This window comes from Lonchura striata, chromosome 3, assembly GCF_046129695.1.
Source record: "Lonchura striata isolate bLonStr1 chromosome 3, bLonStr1.mat, whole genome shotgun sequence".
In the NCBI taxonomy this organism is placed as follows: domain Eukaryota; kingdom Metazoa; phylum Chordata; class Aves; order Passeriformes; family Estrildidae; genus Lonchura; species Lonchura striata.
This window is the reverse complement of record NC_134605.1, coordinates 8,590,071-8,610,969: the sequence shown is the minus strand read 5'-3', so window position 1 is coordinate 8,610,969 and position 20,899 is coordinate 8,590,071. Positions and strand designations below refer to the sequence as shown.

Genomic DNA, 20,899 nt, shown 5'->3' with positions numbered 1-20,899 from the left:
TCTGAGCAGCCATCTCCAGCGCAAGTTACCCTCCACCCCAAGGCAAGGGGTCACAGCGAGAAAATTTCCAAAGTCCCTTCCGCCCCAAACTATCATATGGCTCATCAAGTAGATGTTGCCCCTCCCCCAGTGGGTTCCATGACACAGATCCCCAGAGAGCCCAGAACATGGAACCCACCTCTCTGTGACATCAGCCCCGGGGCCGAGGGCTCCACGGGCAGCGCGGCTGCTGCGGGCACTGCGGCTGTGGCTGTGCTGCTGCACGGAGCTCTCAGTGCTTGCAGCTGACACGTGCCTCTGGCAGCCATGAGTTGGCTCGGCCTCCTCGTCCTGCTCACCGTGGCTGGGCTGGCACAGAGCATCCAGTACCCCTGCGGGTGAGTGGCCCCAGGCCCTGGGAGGAGCCAGGGCAACACCTGGGACCTTCCCTGGAGGGGACCCACCTGTCCCCCATGGCCGGGGACAGCTTCCCACCCACCATGGGGAGCCTCAGCTCCTTGCCAGCAGCCAGGTGCTGCAGGGACAGACGCACACCCCATGGGCTTCCCTGGCCTGCAGGGCGTGCAAGCCCTTGTGGGGAGGGCAGAGGGCTGAGCTTCAGCCTGAGACACAGCAGGCCACAAAGCAGCACGGAAATTATTTTCTGCTTGCAGAGGGAGCTGTGGGCTCCGAGTTCCGCCACCTGTCAACAGCCCCATGACTTATTCCTATGGCAACATGGCTTATGACTACGGCATGACACGCATCGTGGGTGGCACAGGTGCTGCAGAAGCAGAATGGCCCTGGATCGTCAGCATCCAGCACCCCTGGGTACCAGGCCTCGGACACTGGTGTGGAGGGTCCCTCATCACTGCAGATTGGGTCCTCACAGCAGCCCACTGCTTCGACAAGTTTGAGTAAGGAGGAGCAGGGAACTGGGACATCCCCACAACTCCAGCAGGTGCCCTGTCAGCAGCACCACCTGCTGTTCCCATCCCCTTTCCTCTCAGGCAGCCAGGCTGCCACACTGCTCAGGAGAAGCCTGGGCTCATGCCAAGGCTTCCTAGCAGCCTCCAGCTTGACATTCCCCCAGCCTAAGGCGTGCGAGGGCACTCACACCTGCCAGAGCACTGCCCCATCTCTGCCTTGCAAGCAGAGACAACTGCAGGGCTGCTGTGACTCCCTCTCAGCCCTCTCTCCATCTCCTTTGCAGTAACATCAGCCTGCTGTACGTGGTGATTGGGGCCACGCAGTTGACTCGGCCAGGCCCTGGGGCACAAGTGCGCAGCGTCAAGCAGGTGGTGATACACAGTGACTACAGGCGTAGCGACTACAGCTACGACATTGCCCTGATGCAATTGGACCGTCCTGTCCTGTGCAGCTCCTACATCCAGCTGGCCTGTTTGGCTGACCCCAACCTAATAGTCTCAGCCCTGCACAACTGCTGGATTGCTGGCTGGGGTGTCACTACGGCAAGAAGTGAGTACCAAGAGCAACTTCTGGGCCAACTCAGCACACTGGGGAGAGGGTTTGGGCTTCCCCACAACAGAGGCTGAAGCCAGGCTGCAGGATCTACACCTCTGCAAAGATGGGTCTGGCCCTGGGAAAGGGGATTCCCCAGACAGGGAAGGAGAACTGGCGTGGTTCTGCTGGGGGCTTATTCCTTTCTCTGCTCACAGATCTAGATTCAGCTGATCGCCTGCAGCAGGCTAAGGTCCATCTTATCAATGTCCAGCTCTGCAACAGCAGTGACTGGTATGCAGGGGAAGTCCATCCCTACAACTTGTGTGCTGGATACCCAGAGGGCAACATCGACTCCTGCAAGGTAGGAGCGTGCTATGAGCCACTCAGCCCCCAGCAGCTCTGGCAGCCCGGGCAGCACCACCCCAACACAGCCCAGGGCCTGCTCTGCCCGGCCACTCAGTCACCCTCCCAGCCCCAGCTCACCCCCACCTGCTCTGGGGGCTTCCCACACACTCCCCATCCACCCCTGCCTGCCCAGGGCTCCCCTTGTGCCAAAAGCCCAGACAGCCCAGTTAAAGTGTTCCTGGCAGCCCAGAGGTCCCCTTGTGCCAAACATCCATCCTCTGCACATCCAGGAGCCCTGTGCAGAGATGACAGAGAGAACCCTACCCTACAAGAACCCAAGTCATTCACAGCCAAGCTTCTGGAGGCTCCAGCCCCTGAGCAGACCATTCCTCTGCCCAGAATACAGCTCTGGCAGGAGATGGGAGAGAGAAGGAGACAGCCCCAGTGCTGCACTTAACACACCTTAATGCTCTGTGCTCTGCTGCAGGGTGACAGCGGTGGTCCTCTCATGTGCCAGGACAACAATGCTGACTACTGGTGGGTCATCGGACTAACCAGCTTTGGAACAGGCTGTGCCAGAGCAAGGCAGCCTGGAGTCTACATCTCCATTCAGCACTTCTATGACTGGATTGATTACAACATGCGTATAAACTCAATTAAAAGTGCTCCTTGAGCAGCAGCAAAGGCAGGATCCAGGACAGGCTGCAGTGCACCACAACAATTTCCTGACGATCCAAAGGCAGCCTCAGGGTCAAAACCCTGCTCTGTCCTGACCACACTCCTCTCCTCTGCACACACAGACACTAGAGTTGATTTAGTTGTTGAAATAAAGTTACTTTGGTTCACAGGGAACTGTGTTTTCAGTGCAATTCTAACTCCTGAGCAAGACAAGAAGTGCCATGCTCAGCACCTGCAGATTGAGTCTGGGGGCACCAAGGGACAGAGTGGCTCCAAAGAGCTCCAGAGTGCCTGGTCAGAGAGGAGAGTGCTCTGAGCCACTGTGGGCTGGAGGAACCTGGTACATCAAGCCTAGGAAAGGGATAGGAAAAAAGCAGACACCTTGGAGGTAATGCTCAAATGCACATGGGCTGCTGATTTAGGGGCTGATGTGAGCCTGAGCTAAGGGAACACATCTGGGAAACTCCCAGGCATGACAAGGGAAACTCCTGGCTCCTGACTGGAGTGCCAGTGCCCTAAGGCAGAGCCAGATTTCATGGGCAGCAAAGAGGGATTGATGTGCCAGGTGGTCACATTTCACAGATACTCAAAGGAGGAGCTGGGGTCATTCTGGGGAGGGGAACCTGGCAGGAACAGTAGGAAAGCACACCAGGAATGCCATGGAAGGCCAAGGTGTGTGGGCCAACACCACCTGCAACGCCAAGGCTGTTCACAGGCAGGGCCCACCTGTGAGCCAGGGGGAAATGATCCCTGGGTTTTTGGCTCCATATTTGGAAGGAGATGAGGGCAGAGAAAGAGAGGAGTTGAGAGGCTATATAAGCCTGACCAAGGAAGAGAAGGAACAACCAAAGTGCCAGCTGCAGAGACACAAACTGCAGTTTGATGTGCTTGTTTTCCTGAGTGCTGCACAGAATCACCACAGAACCTTCTTATCTCAACCCAGCAATTAACAAATCATCTACAAACTGTACAAATCTGCACCAAAATTTTTGCCCTTTTCACTTAATCTTTGATTCTGTTGGGCAGAGCAACTTGTTGAAGGGTAGACTTGGTAGACTGCCATGGGGTAGTCTTGTTGAAGGCAGTTTTCGCCTGTCTTTTCCAGGTGAAGGCAAGTGAACATTGACTTTCTTCATCTAATGGAATACTTCAAAATGCCTTGGACTAGGTGTCACTCCAGCTCTTTCTGGATACTCTTCTTGGCCTCTAGTAAAGCCTTAAAGAACCTAGAAACAAAACAGCACATCTTTGACATAATATTAGTATAGGAACATTATAGTATAGCATACAGCATAGTATATAATACAAAGGCTGATCTTTATTGGAGGCCTCCTGTGCAGATATGGCAAATGTGCACAGAATTCCTCCCCCACATGAGGTGAATAGTTTTATAAGCTTAGCAAATTAGCATATTTGAAAAAAATCACCAATTAGTACCACACACAATGAAGTAATTCGTCCCTCAATTCAACAGTCTCTAAATCCTCCCCCACCCTGATAGAAACTAAACTTTGTTTATGAAAATGCACCTCAAAGAGCTGTTTCCAACCTTGGCTCCCAAGATGAACCAAGATAGGATTAGGGACCTTGTACTCTCCAGGGCATGGAGCTCTGAAATATGTTTTGTGTTTCTGCTTAGGGAAAAGGTAGGGAAAACTAGCCACAGATACAACAACAGGCTACAGAGCTACAAATATATGTGTAAAGAATGCAGAGAATATATAAAAGAAAACAGGCAAAAATAAATGTGACATCACCAGGCCAACGGATTCCTGTCTCACAGTGAGTAGCAATCTTTCCTCTGTGTTAATCAAGGTAGGCTGTGCTGAGAACAACCACCCTAGATCTGTACTGGTCCCTGCCACCTTGGCATAACCTTCTTCAAATCTTGCCTGATGTCAGAAGATGTCTGCTCACTAAAGACACCAAGTGAAAGAATGTCACTCAGCATTGGGGATGGCCATTACCCAGTCCAGTGAGCAGACCAGCTTAGAGTTGCCCAATCATTTTGGAACAACTTTATTGTGCTGTCTTGGCAAAATTCTGCTGCCCAAACAGTTCCTCCCAGTTCTGTACAACCTCAGCCACAGACATCCCCTTACTTAAATCAGGGATATTTTCCATCACATCAAATACTTCAAGGCATGTGAAACCCCTTTTTGGATTCCAAGAAGGGACTTCCACCCCCTCCTGTGTGTGTTCTAGCACCCATTGTATGGCACAAGGGTTACAAGGTTCTCCCTGTGCCTGTCACCAAAACCTTCAAGCAGAGACTCGAGCTTCTCCACCTCACAATTTATGGGGGCCTCTACAACTCCTCTGTGGCCTCTTAGGCTGATCATGCTGCGCATGCCTTCTCCAACAGTAATTCTCTATCAGTAATTTCACCAAATCTGCACCAAATGTCACAACAATAGAGAGGCTCAAATACACCCTTTTATTTTACACAGACTCTGCACATGGAGTTAACATTCCTCCTCTGTCTCCTTCCCACCCTGAAAATTCCAGCAATTGGATATTTGGAGGAGGGAGGCTCCAGAGGTACTCCTCTACATTCCTACCTGGGCTGCTACAGTGCTGAAGAAATTCCCCTATGTGACCATTCCAGAGGCAAGTGTCGCTCCAGTGAGCTGCCAGGTGCCCTGTTCAATTTCCCATCCATGCACTCTCACACAGTCAGAGTGGGTGTCTGTACCCATTCCACCCTGAGATTCCATCAGCAGAGTCACAGATGTCTCATTCCATAAAGAGTCACTAGCTCCTGCTGCAGCTGTCAGTACTCTCTTGGTTTAAAGGACAGGTGTCTGCCAAGGAAGGCAGGAACCTCCTTTGGAATGGTATGTGCCAATTGACAGTGGATTAGAACTGTCACCATTAGTTTATTATCTTGCTATAAGATTTTCATACCTTGTCTTTGTGAGTTCTCACAACACCAACTCCTTTTCTTTCTTTCACATGGCTGGCTGACTTCTTCCTGTCCCTAGCAGCACATACTAAGCCTTACTGTCCCTGACACAAACACCTAACCCCTTCTGTCCCTAGCAGACGTGCCGACCCTTACTGTCCCTAGCACAAACACCTGACCCTTACTCCCTGGGGGAGCACAGGCAACTAATTCAAACTCTCCCTCAACTTGCTAATCCACTCTTTTATAACACCCATCTTATTAGCCCATCTTTATTGGACACAGCTGCAGCCTATTAAGGGTAGGCCTTATTGGACACACCTGTGACCTATTAAAGGCAAGGCTGTTCCTACTCTTTGGTAATTAGTACAGCTGCAACTCCTCAGGGGCAAGAGTGCCTTCAGCACTATTTCTATTCTACCATCCATCCTTCCACAGGTCTCTGTCACTTGGAAAGCTGAATGGACTGCAGCAGGAACCTTGGAGAACAGGCTGGAACAGCAGAGGCAGGCCTATCCCAGAGTGACAAACAAAGTGTAGCAAAGGTTCCAGAGCCATGCCAGAAGCTGTGGAGTGTTTGGGCAGGCATGGAGTGTCAGGTTAATGTGTAGCAAAAAAGCCTAAACCATCAGCATAAAACAGCACAGCCGGGTAGTGGCTGCCAGGCTACTACAAGCAGCAGGCACAAGCAGCTGGGAGATGCATCCTCTGGGAAGGGGTCAGGATCACCTTCCCAGTGAGGTTGGGTGTTGAAAGGTCCCAGTTCAACACTTGCTCTTGTGAGCAGAAGCTCACCCACAGAAAGGAAAAAAAGCAGTTCAGAACAGAATTCCAGTGTGGCAACATATTCACCCCACAGCAGCAGCAAACTGGATCATTCCCTTCCGGCCCTGAGAGTGAGTGAGGAGCTGAGCCTAGTCCCTCAACCCCAGCCAAAATCTCACAGTATCTCAGCACTTCCCAAGAGAACCTCACTGCTCAGAGACAGTAGCAAACTGCACCCTTCCCACTCTTCCTTGGCTACATCTTTTGTCTCTCATAAGTATCTGTTGTTTCTATCTCCTAGGCAAAAAATGGGAGAAAATTCCCTGAGAGAAAAGAAAAGGAGGGGGAAAACATCCCAAATTCCAATAAGTATCCATTCCCCTGGCCTGCTCCCTGTGCCCTCTGTCGTGTGAAGGATACACAGCCTCTGGTCCTGGGCTCCTGCCAGCCAGAGCTCAATCTGCAGCTGGCACTGCAGCTGCACACCCAGCTCCCTGCCCCCAGTGGATTCCTCAGCCACTGCCTGCCCCGGGGGCTGCACAGCCTCATCCTGCAAGAAGAGGGGCCTAAAGAAAGCAGCAGAGAGCCTTGTTACAGGGGCAGGTCCTGAGAGGACAAGGGGCAATGGCCTTACAGTGACAGAGGGTAGCTTTAGATGAGATCATAGTCAAGAATTCTTGACTGTGAGGAATATGAGGAATTCTTGCTGATATACTGGCATGGGTTACCCTGAGCAGCTGTGCAGCCTATTTCTCATGTAGGCAGGGTCAGCACAGAAGACACAGACACCGACCTCAGGAATAAATTTAATTTACTGTAATTCAAACATGCAAAGAATTGTAAAAGGATAAGTAAGCAGGACATAAAATCATTAGCAAAGAATTGCAAAAGGATAGCAATACATCTAATCATTACCATAAACAACTGACTACAGTGATAAAGAAAGACACATCACAAGTTACCTTAATCCTTGACCATTATCCAGGCCTGCCCATCAACTGGGGGGAAGCCACTGTCCCAGTGAAGGACTGGTGAACCACTGATAGTAACTGGGAAATCCTGCAGGTACCTTCCTCTACAGGCACTGAGGTTACTGACTGTGCTGTGAGAGGTCCCCGTTTTTATACTATGGAATAAGCAAAATAGCAAAACTTCTAGTGCAGTAACATCTGGTTTCAGTGTCCTACTGGGATGCTCCTGAGGCCTGGGAGGGTTCCAGGAGGAGCCAAGAGAGTTGTTTGTGATTGCACACCCCCAAGCAAGGTGAAATAGGGTCTTGTCCAGTTCCTAAGTATGGAAAGGTAAATCCATGTTTTGCCAGTGAGTTGACATAGATAACACTTGTTTGGAATATTCATCCAGAGGCCAACTCTTAGTCAAGGCATGTTGTTCTGGCCTTAGTCAGGGCCTGCTGATCAGGACTTAGTACTTCAATGCCCCATCCCTCAAAGTGTCAAAGGACACTTCTGAGCCAGGCTGTGCACACTGTGGACAACTGGGTCTAGCGCAAGCCATCCCTCCCTGCCCATGGCAGGGGGTTGGAGCTAGATGATCACTAAGGTCCATTCCAGCCCAAACCATTCTATTGCTCATTGATTCAATGAAGCTCCTCTTACCATGCGCACCATGACACAGATCCCCACAGTGCCCAGAACATGGAACCCACCTCTCTGTGACATCAGCCACAGGACACCACGGGCAGCGCGGCTGCTGCGGGCACTGCGGCTGTGGCTGTGCTGCTGCACGGAGCTCTCAGTGCTTGCAGCTGACACGTGCCTCTGGCAGCCATGAGTTGGCTCGGCCTCCTCGTCCTGCTCACCGTGGCTGGGCTGGCACAGGGGACATGGGACAACTGCGGGTGAGTGGCCCCAGGCCCTGGGAGGAGCCAGGGCAACACCTGGGACCTTCCCTGGAGGGGACCCGCCTGTCCCCCATGGCCGGGGACAGCTTCCCACCCACCATGGGGAGCCTCAGCTCCTTGCCAGCAGCCAGGTGCTGCAGGGACAGACGCACACCCCATGGGCTTCCCTGGCCTGCAGGGCGTGCAAGCCCTTGTGGGGAGGGCAGAGGGCTGAGCTTCAGCCTGAGACACAGCAGGCCACAAAGCAGCACGGAAATTACTTTCTGCTTGCAGAGGGAGCTGCGGTCTCCGAGCTGTGCCCTCTGTCTACCACCCCACAACTAATTCCTACGGCTACGTGGCTTATGACTTCGACATGACACGCATTGTGGGTGGCACAGGTGCCCTGCCAGGGGCCTGGCCCTGGATCGTCAGCATCCAGCACCCCTGGATACCAGGCCTGAAACATCTGTGTGGAGGGTCCCTCATCAGCACACAGTGGGTCCTCACAGCAGCCCACTGCTTCGACGAGGTCACGTAAGGAGGAGCAGGGAATGGGGACATCCCCACAGCACCAGCAGGTGCCCTGTTAGCAGCACCACCTGCTGTTCCCATCCTCTTTCCTCTCAGGCAGCCAGGCTGCCACACTGCTCAGGAGAAGCCTGGGCTCATGCCAAGGCTTCCTAGCAGCCTCCAGCCTGACATTCCCCCAGCCTAAGGCGTGTGAAGGCACTCACACCTGCCAGAGCACTGCCCCATTTCTGCCTTGCCATGCAGAGGTCTGACAACTGCTGGGCTGCTGTGACACTGTGGCTCTGCTCCCTCTCAGCCCTCTCTCCATGCCTTCTAGGGATATCAGCAGGCTGTACGTGGTGATTGGGGCCACCCAGTTGACTCAGCCAGGCCCTGGGGCACAAGTGCGCAGCATCAAGCAGGTGCTGATGCACCAGTACTACAATCCTGTTGACATGAGCTACGACATTGCCCTGATGGAATTGGACCATCCTGTCCAGTGCAGCCCCTACATCCAGCTGGCCTGTGTGCCCAACATCACACTGAAAGTGTCAGAGCTGCAGAACTGCTGGGTGGCTGGCTGGGGTGCCACTGCTGCAAGAGGTGAGTTCCAAGAGCAACTTCTGGGCCAGCTCAGCACACTGGGGAGAGGATTTGGGTTTCCCCTCATAGCAGAGGCCTAAGTTGGAATCAGGCTGCAGGACATACAGCTTTGCAGAAATGGGCCTGGCCCAATCCCCAAAGGCAGGTGAGAGCTCCTGTGCCTCTGCAGATGCAAAGCCATGCACTAGATCCCCCACAAGACAACCATGGGAGAAGAACTGGGAAGGAGCTGCTGGGGACTCATTCCTTTCTCTTCCTCACAGGTCGAAAAACAAGTGATCACCTGCAGGAGGCCAAGGTCCAGCTCATCGATGTCCAGCTCTGCAACAGCAGTCGCTGGTACTCAGGGAAAATCCACACCCACAACTTGTGTGCTGGATACCCACAGGGCCTCATCGACACCTGCCAGGTAAGAAGGAGTGTGCCACAAGCCACTCAGCCCCCAGCAGCACCACCCCAACACAGCCCAGGGCCTGCTCTGCCTGGCCACTCAGTCGCCCTCCCAGCCCCAGCTCATCCCCGGCTGCTCTGGGGGCTTCCCACACACTCCCCATCCACCCCTGCCTGCCCAGGGCTCCCCTTGTGCCAAAAACCCAGACAGCCCAGTTAAAGTGTTCCTGGCAGCCCAGAGGTCCCCTTGTGCCAAACATCCATCCTCTGCACATCCAGGAGCCCTGTGCAGAGATGACAGAGAGAGCCGTACCCTACAAGAACCCAAGTCATTCACAGCCAAGCTTCTGGAGGCTCCAGCCACAGGGCAGAACATTCTTCTGCCCAGAATACAGCTCTGGCAGGGCATGGGAGAGAGAAGGAGACAGCCCCAGTGCTGGCAGGTGCCACATTTAACAACATCTTAATGCTCTGTGCTCTGCTGCAGGGTGACAGCGGTGGTCCTCTCATGTGCCAAGAGAAAAACAGTGACTACTGGTGGGTCATCGGAATAACCAGCTGGGGAAAAGGCTGTGCCAGAGCAAGGCGTCCTGGAATCTACATCTCCACTCAGTACTTCCATGACTGGATCATATTCTACATGAACCTGAGCCCAGATGGAAGTTCCTCTCCAACATCACGGGCATGTAGTCATTTTTTGACCACTTCACACCCCTGGAGTTATTTTATTTTCACCTCACAACCCTCTCAGAAGCCATGGCCAAGACCAACCCCCTCTCCAAAATCAACTCCAGTACCAACATTGTGCAAAGTTAACTCCTGCCCATTTCCCATCAAGATTCTGGTGGAATTATTTACTCAAGTGAAGGAACTCCTCCAGCAGACCTTTGGTCAACACACATTTTGAGCAGCAGGACAGCCATGATCCAGGACACACTGCAGTGCACCACAACCATTTCCTGCTGATCCAAAGGCAGTCTCAGGGTCAAAACCCTGCTCTCTCCTGACCACACTCCTCTCCTGTGTGCATGCAGACACCGCAGTTGACTTACCTGAATGAAGTAAAATTGTCTATGGTTACAGGGTACCATCTTTTTGGTCCAATTTTGACTCCTGGGCAAAGCAAGGACTTCCATGGTCAGCACTTGCAGAATGAGCCTGCAGGCAGACATGGCAGGCACCAAGGGACAGAGTGGCTCCAAAGAGCGCCTGGTCAGAGAGGAGAGTGCTCTGAGCCACTGTGGGCTGGGGAACCTGGTACATCAAGCCTAGGAAAGGGATAGGGAAAAAGCAGACACATTGGAGGCAATGCTCAAATGCACATGGGCTGCAGATTTAGGGGCTGATGTGAGCCTGACCTAAGGGAACACATCTGGGAAACTCCCAGGCATGACAAGGGAAACTCCTGGCTCCTGACTGGAGTGCCAGTGCCCTAAGGCAGAGCCAGATTTCATGGGCAGCAAAGAGGGATTGATGTGCCAGGTGGTCACATTTCACAGATACTCAAAGGAGGAGCTGGGGTCATTCTGGGGAGAGGAACCTGGCAGGAACAGTAGGAAAGCACACCAGGAATGACATGGAAGGCCAAGGTGTGTGAACCAACACCACCTGCAGCACCAAGGCTGTTCACAGGCAGGGCCCACCTGTGAGCCAGGGGGAAATGATCCCTGGGTTTTTGGCTCCATATTTGGAAGGAGATGAGGGCAGAGAAATGGAGGAGTTGAGGAAGATGAGAGGCTGTACAAGCCTGGCAAATGAAGAGAAGGAGCAATCAAAGAGCCAGCTGCAGAGACACAAACTGCAGTTTGATGTGCTTGTTTTCCTGAGTGCTGCACAGAATCACCACAGGATGGGAAAGAAACTCTTTTGCTCTTAATTTCCCACAGTACAATGGCATGGAGAATGGCCTGTGGTTTAGAACAAGAGCACCCTTCTCTGCCTACAGCATTCAGTTGCTGTATGTCACTTGCCACCCTGAAATAAGGGTGTCACAATGGCCTCATTAGATCGAGCCCAGAACAGCAACAGAACTCATTGTCAGTAAGGGCGTAGAGCCTTCCAGAAGGCATTTCTCTGCCTGATGGCACCAGCACAGACTGTGCTGCACCTGCATTTCACTGCACCTCTGTAGGAAAAATGATGCAGCTTGGGCACTGCACTCTTACCCACTGTGGCTGTGACTGGATTGGCTCCTGAACCAAGCACACACATGCATCCTGAAGGAGTCCTGTTCCAGGATTCTGTTTTGGGAAGAATCTTGTGGGGAAAAAGGCTGCAGGGAGCAGGGTACCAGTGAAATTCCTCAGGGGCTCCACAGCCTCATCCTGCAAGAAGAGGGGCCTACAGGAAGCTGCAGGGAACCATCTCACAAGGGCTGGTCCTGAGAGGACAAGGGGCAATGGCTTTATAGTGACAGAGGGTAGCATCTGCTGAGATCATAGGAAGGAATTCTTGATTGTGACAGTACTGAGGCACTGACATGGGTTGCCCAGAGCATCTGTGGATGCCCCATCCCTCAAAGAGTTCAAGTTCATCTTCTGAGCCAGGCTCTGAGTAACTGAGTCTAGGGCAAGGTGTTCCTGCCTATAGGAACTAGATGATCCTTAAGATCCCTTCCAATCCAAACCATGATTCTAAGATCTGTGGAGTACATTGAGTAAAACTCTGCTTTCTTCAGCAGCACTTATAATCTCCAGCTGTCATTCATTGATGTCACTTAGCATGAATGAGCGTGACTATACTGTCATATACAGAGCTCCACATTTGGGTCTTGGATAATAAGTAAAAATTAAACCAGCAATTTAGTAATAGTTACAACAGGCACATCTACACCATAATGTCAAATTGATACAAACAATCACCTTATCAAATACATGCATTAGTACCTTCTGAGTAATGTGCTAGTAGTCATGGGGAGAGAGAGAGAGAGCAAGTACTGTATACAAAGTATAAATATAGATCTAAAAATATAAAAAATAGCTGTCAGAAAGTATTCTTTCTTGGGGTTCCTGTGACAGATTTACCTGGCAAGGCATTGAATTCTTTGTTGCGAGCTCCTACATGAGCATGAGGCAGAATGGAGGCAGGACCAGGAGCATGAAGATTCCTTACTGCTGTCACAAACTGTTTATGAAATTCAGTAAAGGTTGTATTTGGAGAACAGAGGATGGGAAGATGCACTTGATAGTTCTCTTTTCCTATATACTGCATATCTTGCATATGGAAAAGGAATTCTAAACCTTTATTTTGGAGGAAAAACAACATACTTGAGAAATTCCTTCCATTTTGTACCTAGATGGGCTGTTCTGACTCACAGCAAAGGCAAGAGTGGGGTGAAGATGGGATGGGCCAGACAGCAGGTCTCATCATTCTGAGTTAGATTCAGTCTGGATTTAAGTAACCTTTCCTCCTCTCTACATACTTAGGGCCACTGCTGGCATCTCCAGCTGAAATTAATCTACAACAGCCTGTAAGGCTTAACAAAATTCTGGCTGCGCCTTGTTCCAAATTCATGCTTTGCAGCTTGAGGTAATGTGGAAGGCATGAACACTAGTGTCTCAATCTGACTATTCTTGAGATTTTCACAAAGCCCTCTGGAGTGTTTATTATCCTGGCCTTCAGTTACAAGAACATTTTAACCCAATCTCTAGAATAACCTGAATCCTAAAGTCACCTTACGGGTTTATGTTTTTGAAGTAATAAGATTTTTAAGATAACCTGGATATTTTAAAATAATTTAATATTTGTTATTAATGCTGTTCCCTCAGAGCCCCATCATTTGGATTTCTTGATTTTCACCCAAGGATGTGATGTAAACAGTTTTAACAGAGAGATAAGGTACATTCACACACATGCTTATAGAGGATTGTAAATACAACATTTTTACTTCCCAGTTTCTTCTGCATTTTTGGAATTCTGTCTGGGAAGAGATCCATACCATAAATAGCTCATATCCGTCTTGAAATTGCCAGACCTCCTGGTTTTAGATTGCAACAATTAGTCTCCTAAATTCTGTGTAATAAAGTTACCCACATTCCTCATTGGTACATTTCAGGCTTATGTGAAGTTGTGAGTGTTGGGATTTGAGTAATTGTAAACCGTGCCTAATGCTTAATAAAGGAATGGTTTAGATCACCCAAACATGCATCCAAGACATACCAGAGTTGTACATACTTTATTCCTATCATGTGCTGAGACAGGATTTTTTATTTGAAGAGCCATTTCTGGTAATGAAAGCAAAACCTGCCCCTCTGGCATTTCTACCAGTGTGTAGCAGTAGGATGTGCAGCACTAAAGCCCAGAGGGAGACAACCTGTCTTGTTCCTGTTTTTTCTCATCTTGGGGAATCACACTTCCAGGCTGGCATCCCTGCTTGCTCCTATCCCTGCACACAAAAAGGAGCTGTTGCTAAGCAGCTGTGGACTGTGCACCACAGCCTGGTTTGAAAATGAAGAATTAACTAGATTCGTTTTGATGAAGACAAGGTACAGCTGAAGAACAGGCAGGAGAAAGGAAAAAAAAAGTAAAATAAAAGGCAGCTGTGATTTGCACTAGAGAACAGAGAGTGTCCAAACAGAAGAGGGATTTTGAAAGCAAAGAGGAAATATATGTGTGCCCTAAATGGAAGAAATACATAGAAAATGAGGTGTTCTTCAGGACAAGCGCTGTCTCTATGCTTATATATCTCTTACCACTGCAAAGCTCCAGTCCAGGGGTCTTCAAGGAAAATATCAGAAACAAGTAAACAAAAAGTGCCAGCACCAAACCTTTCACCTCAGCCTTTCACTGGTCCTGACTTAAACACAACCCCACAGCCACCTTTAGTGGGAGATAAAGAACATGGAAGGAAAAGGGCTGGAAATTAATAATTCAATTTTTTGTCCTGGGAAATTTTTACCTCCATTGACTCCTTAAGTCATGCTGGTTTGAGAGACACCGAGGTTGCAGCCACCTTAGGTGACTGTGTAGTGACTGAGGACTCACCATATATTTTTTGTAACCCTAAGGATGTCACTCAGCATTCATGCATAGCTCACAGAGAATTTTTTCCAATAAGATGTTCTGTGCTGATTAAGCATGGTCAAATCCCATTCTTTCGTTGTGCCTGAATTCCCAGGCCTGAGAATCTGAATTGTAGCACTCCATATAAAAGCACATTGGCTATTTGGCTTGATATCTTACATTATTATTCTAGAGATTTGAAGGCCAAGCAAAGACTATGCCAGTTTTTCTGAGCATATTAGTGCTTTCTCCTTAATTAATTGCAATAGTATTTATTCTCATCTATGTTCACTTTTCATTAATATTTCAGAAATGTGTTTCACAGGCTAAAGTAGTCTCAGGAAAAAAAGCAAATATTAAAAAACATTGTCAAAATTAAAATTAAAAATGCAAATATTAAAGAACATTGTCAAAAACCCCCTGTCCTATAAATGTGGGTCTACTGGTTCCAGCCCCACCAGGCATGTAGCATATGTGTACCCCTCTGAAATTCTGGTTTAGTCATGACAAATCAATATAAATGAGAATTCAATTATTGCATATTTAGACTGGAAAATTTACAGGCCAAGAACTGTTTGTTGCAATTAAAATGTAAGTGAATCTAAACAAACTTATTACTGTCTCCTGGTGATCAAAACACTGAAAGAAAAGCTGAGAGAAATAAGTAAGGGAGATTGCTTTGCACCAGTGCTTTGCTTGTAGTGGGTGTCAGCCCATCATTTTTTCTGTTTCTTCCCTGCTTTTAGAGGTCTGCAATAGATTTCTAGAAATCGTAATTCACAAATATATCTTCAGACATATCTCAGATACTACCTAGAGTGTTAAATAATGCAAAATATATAAATCTCATAGGCTTATTCGGTGATAAAGTCCAACTGGATGGATTTCTTACATAAGTCATATCTCTGAAGTACTTTTTTTTAAAAAGTGGTTGTTTCAATAAATATGGATTTTCAATATATAAGCTAGACCTCTCTAGAGAAGTGCTTAAAATGTAGGGACCTCTGTTTTTTTTTTTTTTGGTTAGGAATGCAATTGACATATCCATGGATGCAGAATCATTCCTGCTTTGCTACAATGCTACCAATCAAAGCAAAGTTCATATTTTCAAATTCTTTATTCATTTCAGTGAGACCTTGATGTCACTGATATGAGAGAAACATCAGGGAGAGTTATAGAAAATAAAGGTTGCCTGATCTTCATGATCCTTAATGAGAGAAAACCTTAATGTCAGCAGAGCAAATCTGCCATCTCAGAGAATGAGTTCAGACTGCCATCTGGGGGATTAGGGCTGAGAAATTCAGCATTTATAGTGGATCTAAGGGATACCTTCCAGTAGTCAGAGCATTCTTTGCAAAAATCTTATCCAGTTAAATTTTTGCTTAGTTCTTCAGTTCACAAATTATTTGCAAACCTGACCTCATTTCTGAGGACTTACTGAATTGTTTGTATGAATAATTTCTGACCTAGAATTTTTCTTCTGTCATCTCTTCAATATGTTTTTGATCTGTGACTAGTTACCTGACATGGAAGTTTTGCTCAGTTTTGACTGGGTGGGGTTTTTTTCCATTGGTTTATTTTTAAAGGGAGAAGTAAAGTATAGTGTATAGTAAAAAGTGGTTAATTAACAAAATTCATGCTGTGATAGTTAATATGGTCATATCATCTCTATATCAACTATCATATGATAGTTATATAGATCATATCACCTGTCTGTGATGGTTACTAGAAAAAAAGAGGACCAGTCTCTACTCAGTCTATACCCAGGCATTCATAAGAAGTTGGGGAAGTGCTTCCCTAAAGTTTGTGTGTATGATATTGGCTTTGTGGAAAAGTTTCATGACCAATGTAAAAAAAATATCTGATATAACAGCTGGCTAGAGAGAGAATTTCCACCCACAAAGACTTGTAGAGAAATCTACACAGGAGTGCAAAGCAGCAAGGTGGCCAGAGCTGCCAAACCACAGGGGTGTGCAAGACAGCTTGACATGGCTGGTTTTCTGTGGTCATGATAAAAATGGAATTCTCTATCAACTATCAGCCTAAAAGGTTAAAGACCTGTAAGAGTTAAATATAGTTATTTTCTGCAGTAACTTTCACATGAACTGAACAGTACATGAAAATACTTGTGATTTCAGGTCCACTCTACACAGAGGTAAGTAGGCTGCGACAGAGTAAGAAGCAGATCCTGTACACATAGTACCTTTTCACAATTTTGTCTGAAATAAATGTTCAGCAATCATTAGACAAGTTTTTGTACACACAAAGAGAAATCCCCATTTCGTCTGTGCCAGAGAAATTTGCACAGCCATGAATTATATTTGGTTTTTGTCCACAGCTTAAGAGCAGAAGACCTCAGCACTGCACCTCAGCAGGGCACCTCAGTGATTTTTTGAGAACCATGAAATTTGTTGTTTGCAAGCCACACTGCCCTTTCCAGCTGAGGAAAGTGGTAGCACCTGAAACCTTTGTGCAAAACTGCAGCTTGTAAACTGCTATTATTTCCTTGGCACATTCAATTTATTATTTCACACATTCAGGAGCAGGAAAAGAGAGGAGATCAAGTAAAACTAAGAGAAGTAAGTCCTAGAGAAATACATAGACACACAAGGTTGTCTGTAATTTGTCTTTTGTGTTTCTGCGTCAATCTCTAAATTATTTCCTTTTCTTCATGTAGAGGAAAAACCCCAGAGAGGGAAAAAACTGACTTTCTAACCCTCAGAAGAGGTTTTATTCCTAACAGTTATTCAGGTAGCAAAAGGCTTATCCACACATGCAGAGAAAGTTACAAATCTGGAGCTCCTGGAAAATCATAAGGATTTCATTGAAGGAAATGAAATATCAAAAATTTAAATTGAAGGGAAGGATTGGGAATTAGATAAAATTGCAAGATTTCATTTCCTTTCATGAAATTATGGATATTTTAGAAAGGAAAAGGTTTTCCTAGTCCTCTTGGCTCTAATCATGGCAGTGATTTTTTATGGCCAGAGCAGAAATGCAATTGGCACTATCTATTATTTTAAATACTGTAGATGTGGTCAGTGTGACTGGACTTGTAAATTGGATTAAGCCTTCAGGCATAACATTTCTGCTGAAGTGCTTTTCTATCACCTTCCCACCTAAATCATAGCAAAATCAGAGTGCCATTTATGAAGGTGTACTTAAAGATCTATGAATGTGTTTTTTCTCAAATGCTAAGTAAATAGTAATTTGTCTTTTACATCTCCAATTATAGTAAAGAAGAATTAATGTCAGTTAAGATATTAGTCATCTGTTCATTTCTGCAGGATTTTACTAACTTTTCTTATTTCTATGTATAACTCCAGAGAAGCCAGAGTCATTAATTGTTAGAAGACACAAGGAAAAGGAACATCCATAAATGCCTCTGAGATGATGCGCTGCATGCACAAAGCAAGTAGCTGTGTACTGCTGAGCTGGGAGACATGGTTAGGGGTCCAGATCTCAGCTGTAACTATGAAAATCACATGCTTTGTGCCTCCTGAGAGGAACAAACAAAGTCTAGATAAAGAAAGACAGAGCAGCTGCTAGCTTTAAGCTCTGTGTAATTTATTTACCTTCATAGTGCCATGGGCTCGTTAGATTGGCCAGTGTCACAATCACCAAATGTGCCAGTGGGCTAACACTTAATCCCATTAGCATTAGCTGCTTAGTTTCTAAAATTGGAACCAAAATACTGGGTGACAGTCTTGCTCAGCTTCATTATTTTAGCTAGACTTCTCCTTCAGATCTGAAAAACTGCACAGCATAAAAAATAAAGTCTCAAAAAAAAAAAAAAAATTAGGCTGGCAGGGAAAGAGTTTCTCTTCCCCCTTTCAAACTGCCTGCACAGAACAGCATGTGTTTACCATGCAGAACGAGAGTGCAATTACAGTACTTACATAAATGGCTTTCTAAATTGGCATTTATAACAAACATTTCAAGGAGATCCTGCTTGAATACAGCTATTATACTAATTTCAAACCATAAAAAAAATACTAACACCCTTTTTATGCTCCTGTACTTGTATAGGTTTCAGGAAGAAAACTTTGTTTCCTGTGTTTCTATTTATGCTCTCACCCTTTCAACAGTCAGAGTATTACAATCATGAAGTGGAAGTAAATTGAGCAGCTAACACAGCCTCCTCCTCACATGCTTATCTCAGAAATGGTATAAATTCTTTTTATACATTATTCACATGGTTCTAGGGAGAAGATATCCTGAGTTCTGTGGCACAGACATTAGCCTTACCACTTTAGCCTCTATACTGTTTTTCACAGGTTCAGGAAGATAACATGCCTTCGAATTTTACTTTGGAGGGACTTTTTTTTTAACAAACACAACTGCAATTCACTCAGTAGAAGTCAGACTCTGTGTGCAGGAGCCACAGCTACTGAGAGAGGGGATACAAAAAAAACCAACCCAACAGACCCTTTGTTCCCTGGAATGGCTGGTTTTGGTTTAAAATGTGGTCTCTGTGGAGAAGACTCCAAGCTGTGCATCTACATATAGTCCTTCTGTGTTCCTGAGGGCTGATTAAAATCAGAGTGTGTGACAGGTGAAAGCCATGCACAGGTTGTCACTAAAGTTGTAGTGAAACAGAAGCAGTGCACACTTCTGCAGGTACAGGGGACAAGAGTGGGGACAGCTCAGAGCAGGAGCTGGTCCTGTGTTTTCCAGTTCAGTAGCAAAAACAATTTGTGATTCCTATATTTTGCTGTTAGAGGGCAGCAGATACCTAAGTTAGGTCTGTGGACACCGTGCCCTATTTCTGCCAGGGCTCAGTGGCATCTACAATGGTCAAGAGATCTTGCCAACACTCCTTTCAATCTCTGGGTCTGGCCAGCTCAGAACGTTGGAAGTTTTCATTTTTCAGGTTAATATCTTCCATGTCCTCTCTTTCTCAGCTCAGGCTTTTGTCAGAATTTGAACGGTTTTACATCCTTGGGATGGCAATTAGTCTAAAATTTATCACTCTGCCAGTGTGAGCAATACTCCTACTAAGCACACCTTCAAATCACCTGATGTTTCTAACATTTGGAAGTGAGATTTTTAGAAAACTGTAGTGCTGGACTCTAGACCGATTTTAATTTTTAGGAACAATAATGTATTCATAGAATCACAGAATCCTTAGGGTTGGAGGGGACTTTTGGAGATCACCCATTCCAACCACCCTGTTGAGGCAGGGAGAAACCCACCTGAAGCAAGTGACAGAGGAATGTGTCCAGGTGGGGTCTGAATGTCCCCAGAGAGGGAGGCTCCATGATCTCCTCAGGCAGCCTGTTCCAGTGCTTTGCCACTATCAATGTCAAGTTCTTCCTCATGCTGAGGTGGAACTTCTTGTACTTTAGTTTATGGCCACTGCTTCTCGTCCTGTCACTGGGCATCACTGAATTTTGTGATAAAATTCTGATAAAATTACTCAAGCTTACTGAATATGTGCTTTTAAAGCTCACAAGAGTTCCATCAATATCATGCTTTTATTGTCTTTAGCAGGATACTTCCATGACCTTCCCCTACTTCAGCTCTCATCATACATCTGTTACCTTAGGTGTGGGGGGAATGCAAGGAAACAAGCAAAAATTGGCTTGGGTTTCTGGAATCCTTTTAAATTTCAACTTTTTCAATGGTGGTAATTTAACAGTTAATCAAAATATTAATCAAACCTACACGTCCTGACCTAGGATCCTGTGGTAGCTAAGTCCTACAGATTCAGTTCTACACTATAGGAAATTAATCTTCAATTAATTTTTGTCCATTTGACTACAGTGATTTCCAAAGGAAAACTGTCTGTATGCTTAACTCTGATACCTATATATATCACTCTAGAAAAATGGCATATAATTGGTTTCTCTGGATTTTTAGTATAAGCAGCAGAAAGTTCACACCCAAGTTTCCAAAACTCTCTGGGAAAGTTTAAGTTCTTCCTCTAAAGCTGGCATGCAGAAAAAAGGGAACAACTTAATTGTTTACTGACTGTTTGAACTCAACAGCCCAAGAAATCTAATTAATGAATCCAAGAGTCACTGCTATCATTCCACAGCAGCATCACAGGGGCAAATGTGCTTTCAGAAATGATGTAGGTAACAGCATCAAGATCAATCTTGGTTTATTTGTTATTACTTTACCTAAATAACCAAACACGAGATAACTGGAAATGCCACAATTAAGACCTGCAAGAACATTCTCCCCATATCTCATGACTGATCCTCTGCCAACCAACTTTATGTGTGAGGTAAGACAGATTCTACAGAAACCAAATCATCCCAAACACATTCCTGCCATATTCTCCATCTGTCCTGTACATCTCTGGAGACAGCAACCATCATTGTATAGGCCATATTGCAATGCACACATGTAAAGGAGAATGGAAGCTGCGGACAGAGATTTAATTTTGACTTTTCTGAATACAACTGTTT

At 46.7% G+C, this 20,899-nt stretch overlaps 1 protein-coding gene across 1 annotated transcript; it reads left to right on the top strand.

Annotated features, from left to right (window-relative positions):
- Nucleotides 1-306: 306 nt before the first annotated feature.
- LOC110482998 (transmembrane protease serine 9) lies at nucleotides 307-10,389 on the top strand. Its single transcript, XM_077782531.1, has 11 exons — nucleotides 307-377; nucleotides 654-896; nucleotides 1,193-1,458; nucleotides 1,659-1,804; nucleotides 2,276-2,432; nucleotides 2,637-2,760; nucleotides 4,800-4,844; nucleotides 8,271-8,513; nucleotides 8,806-9,092; nucleotides 9,356-9,501; nucleotides 9,970-10,389. Exons 1-11 carry the CDS (start codon nucleotides 307-309, stop codon nucleotides 10,387-10,389), a joined length of 2,148 nt encoding a protein of 715 aa, XP_077638657.1.
- The last annotated feature ends 10,510 nt before the right edge of the window (nucleotides 10,390-20,899 follow it).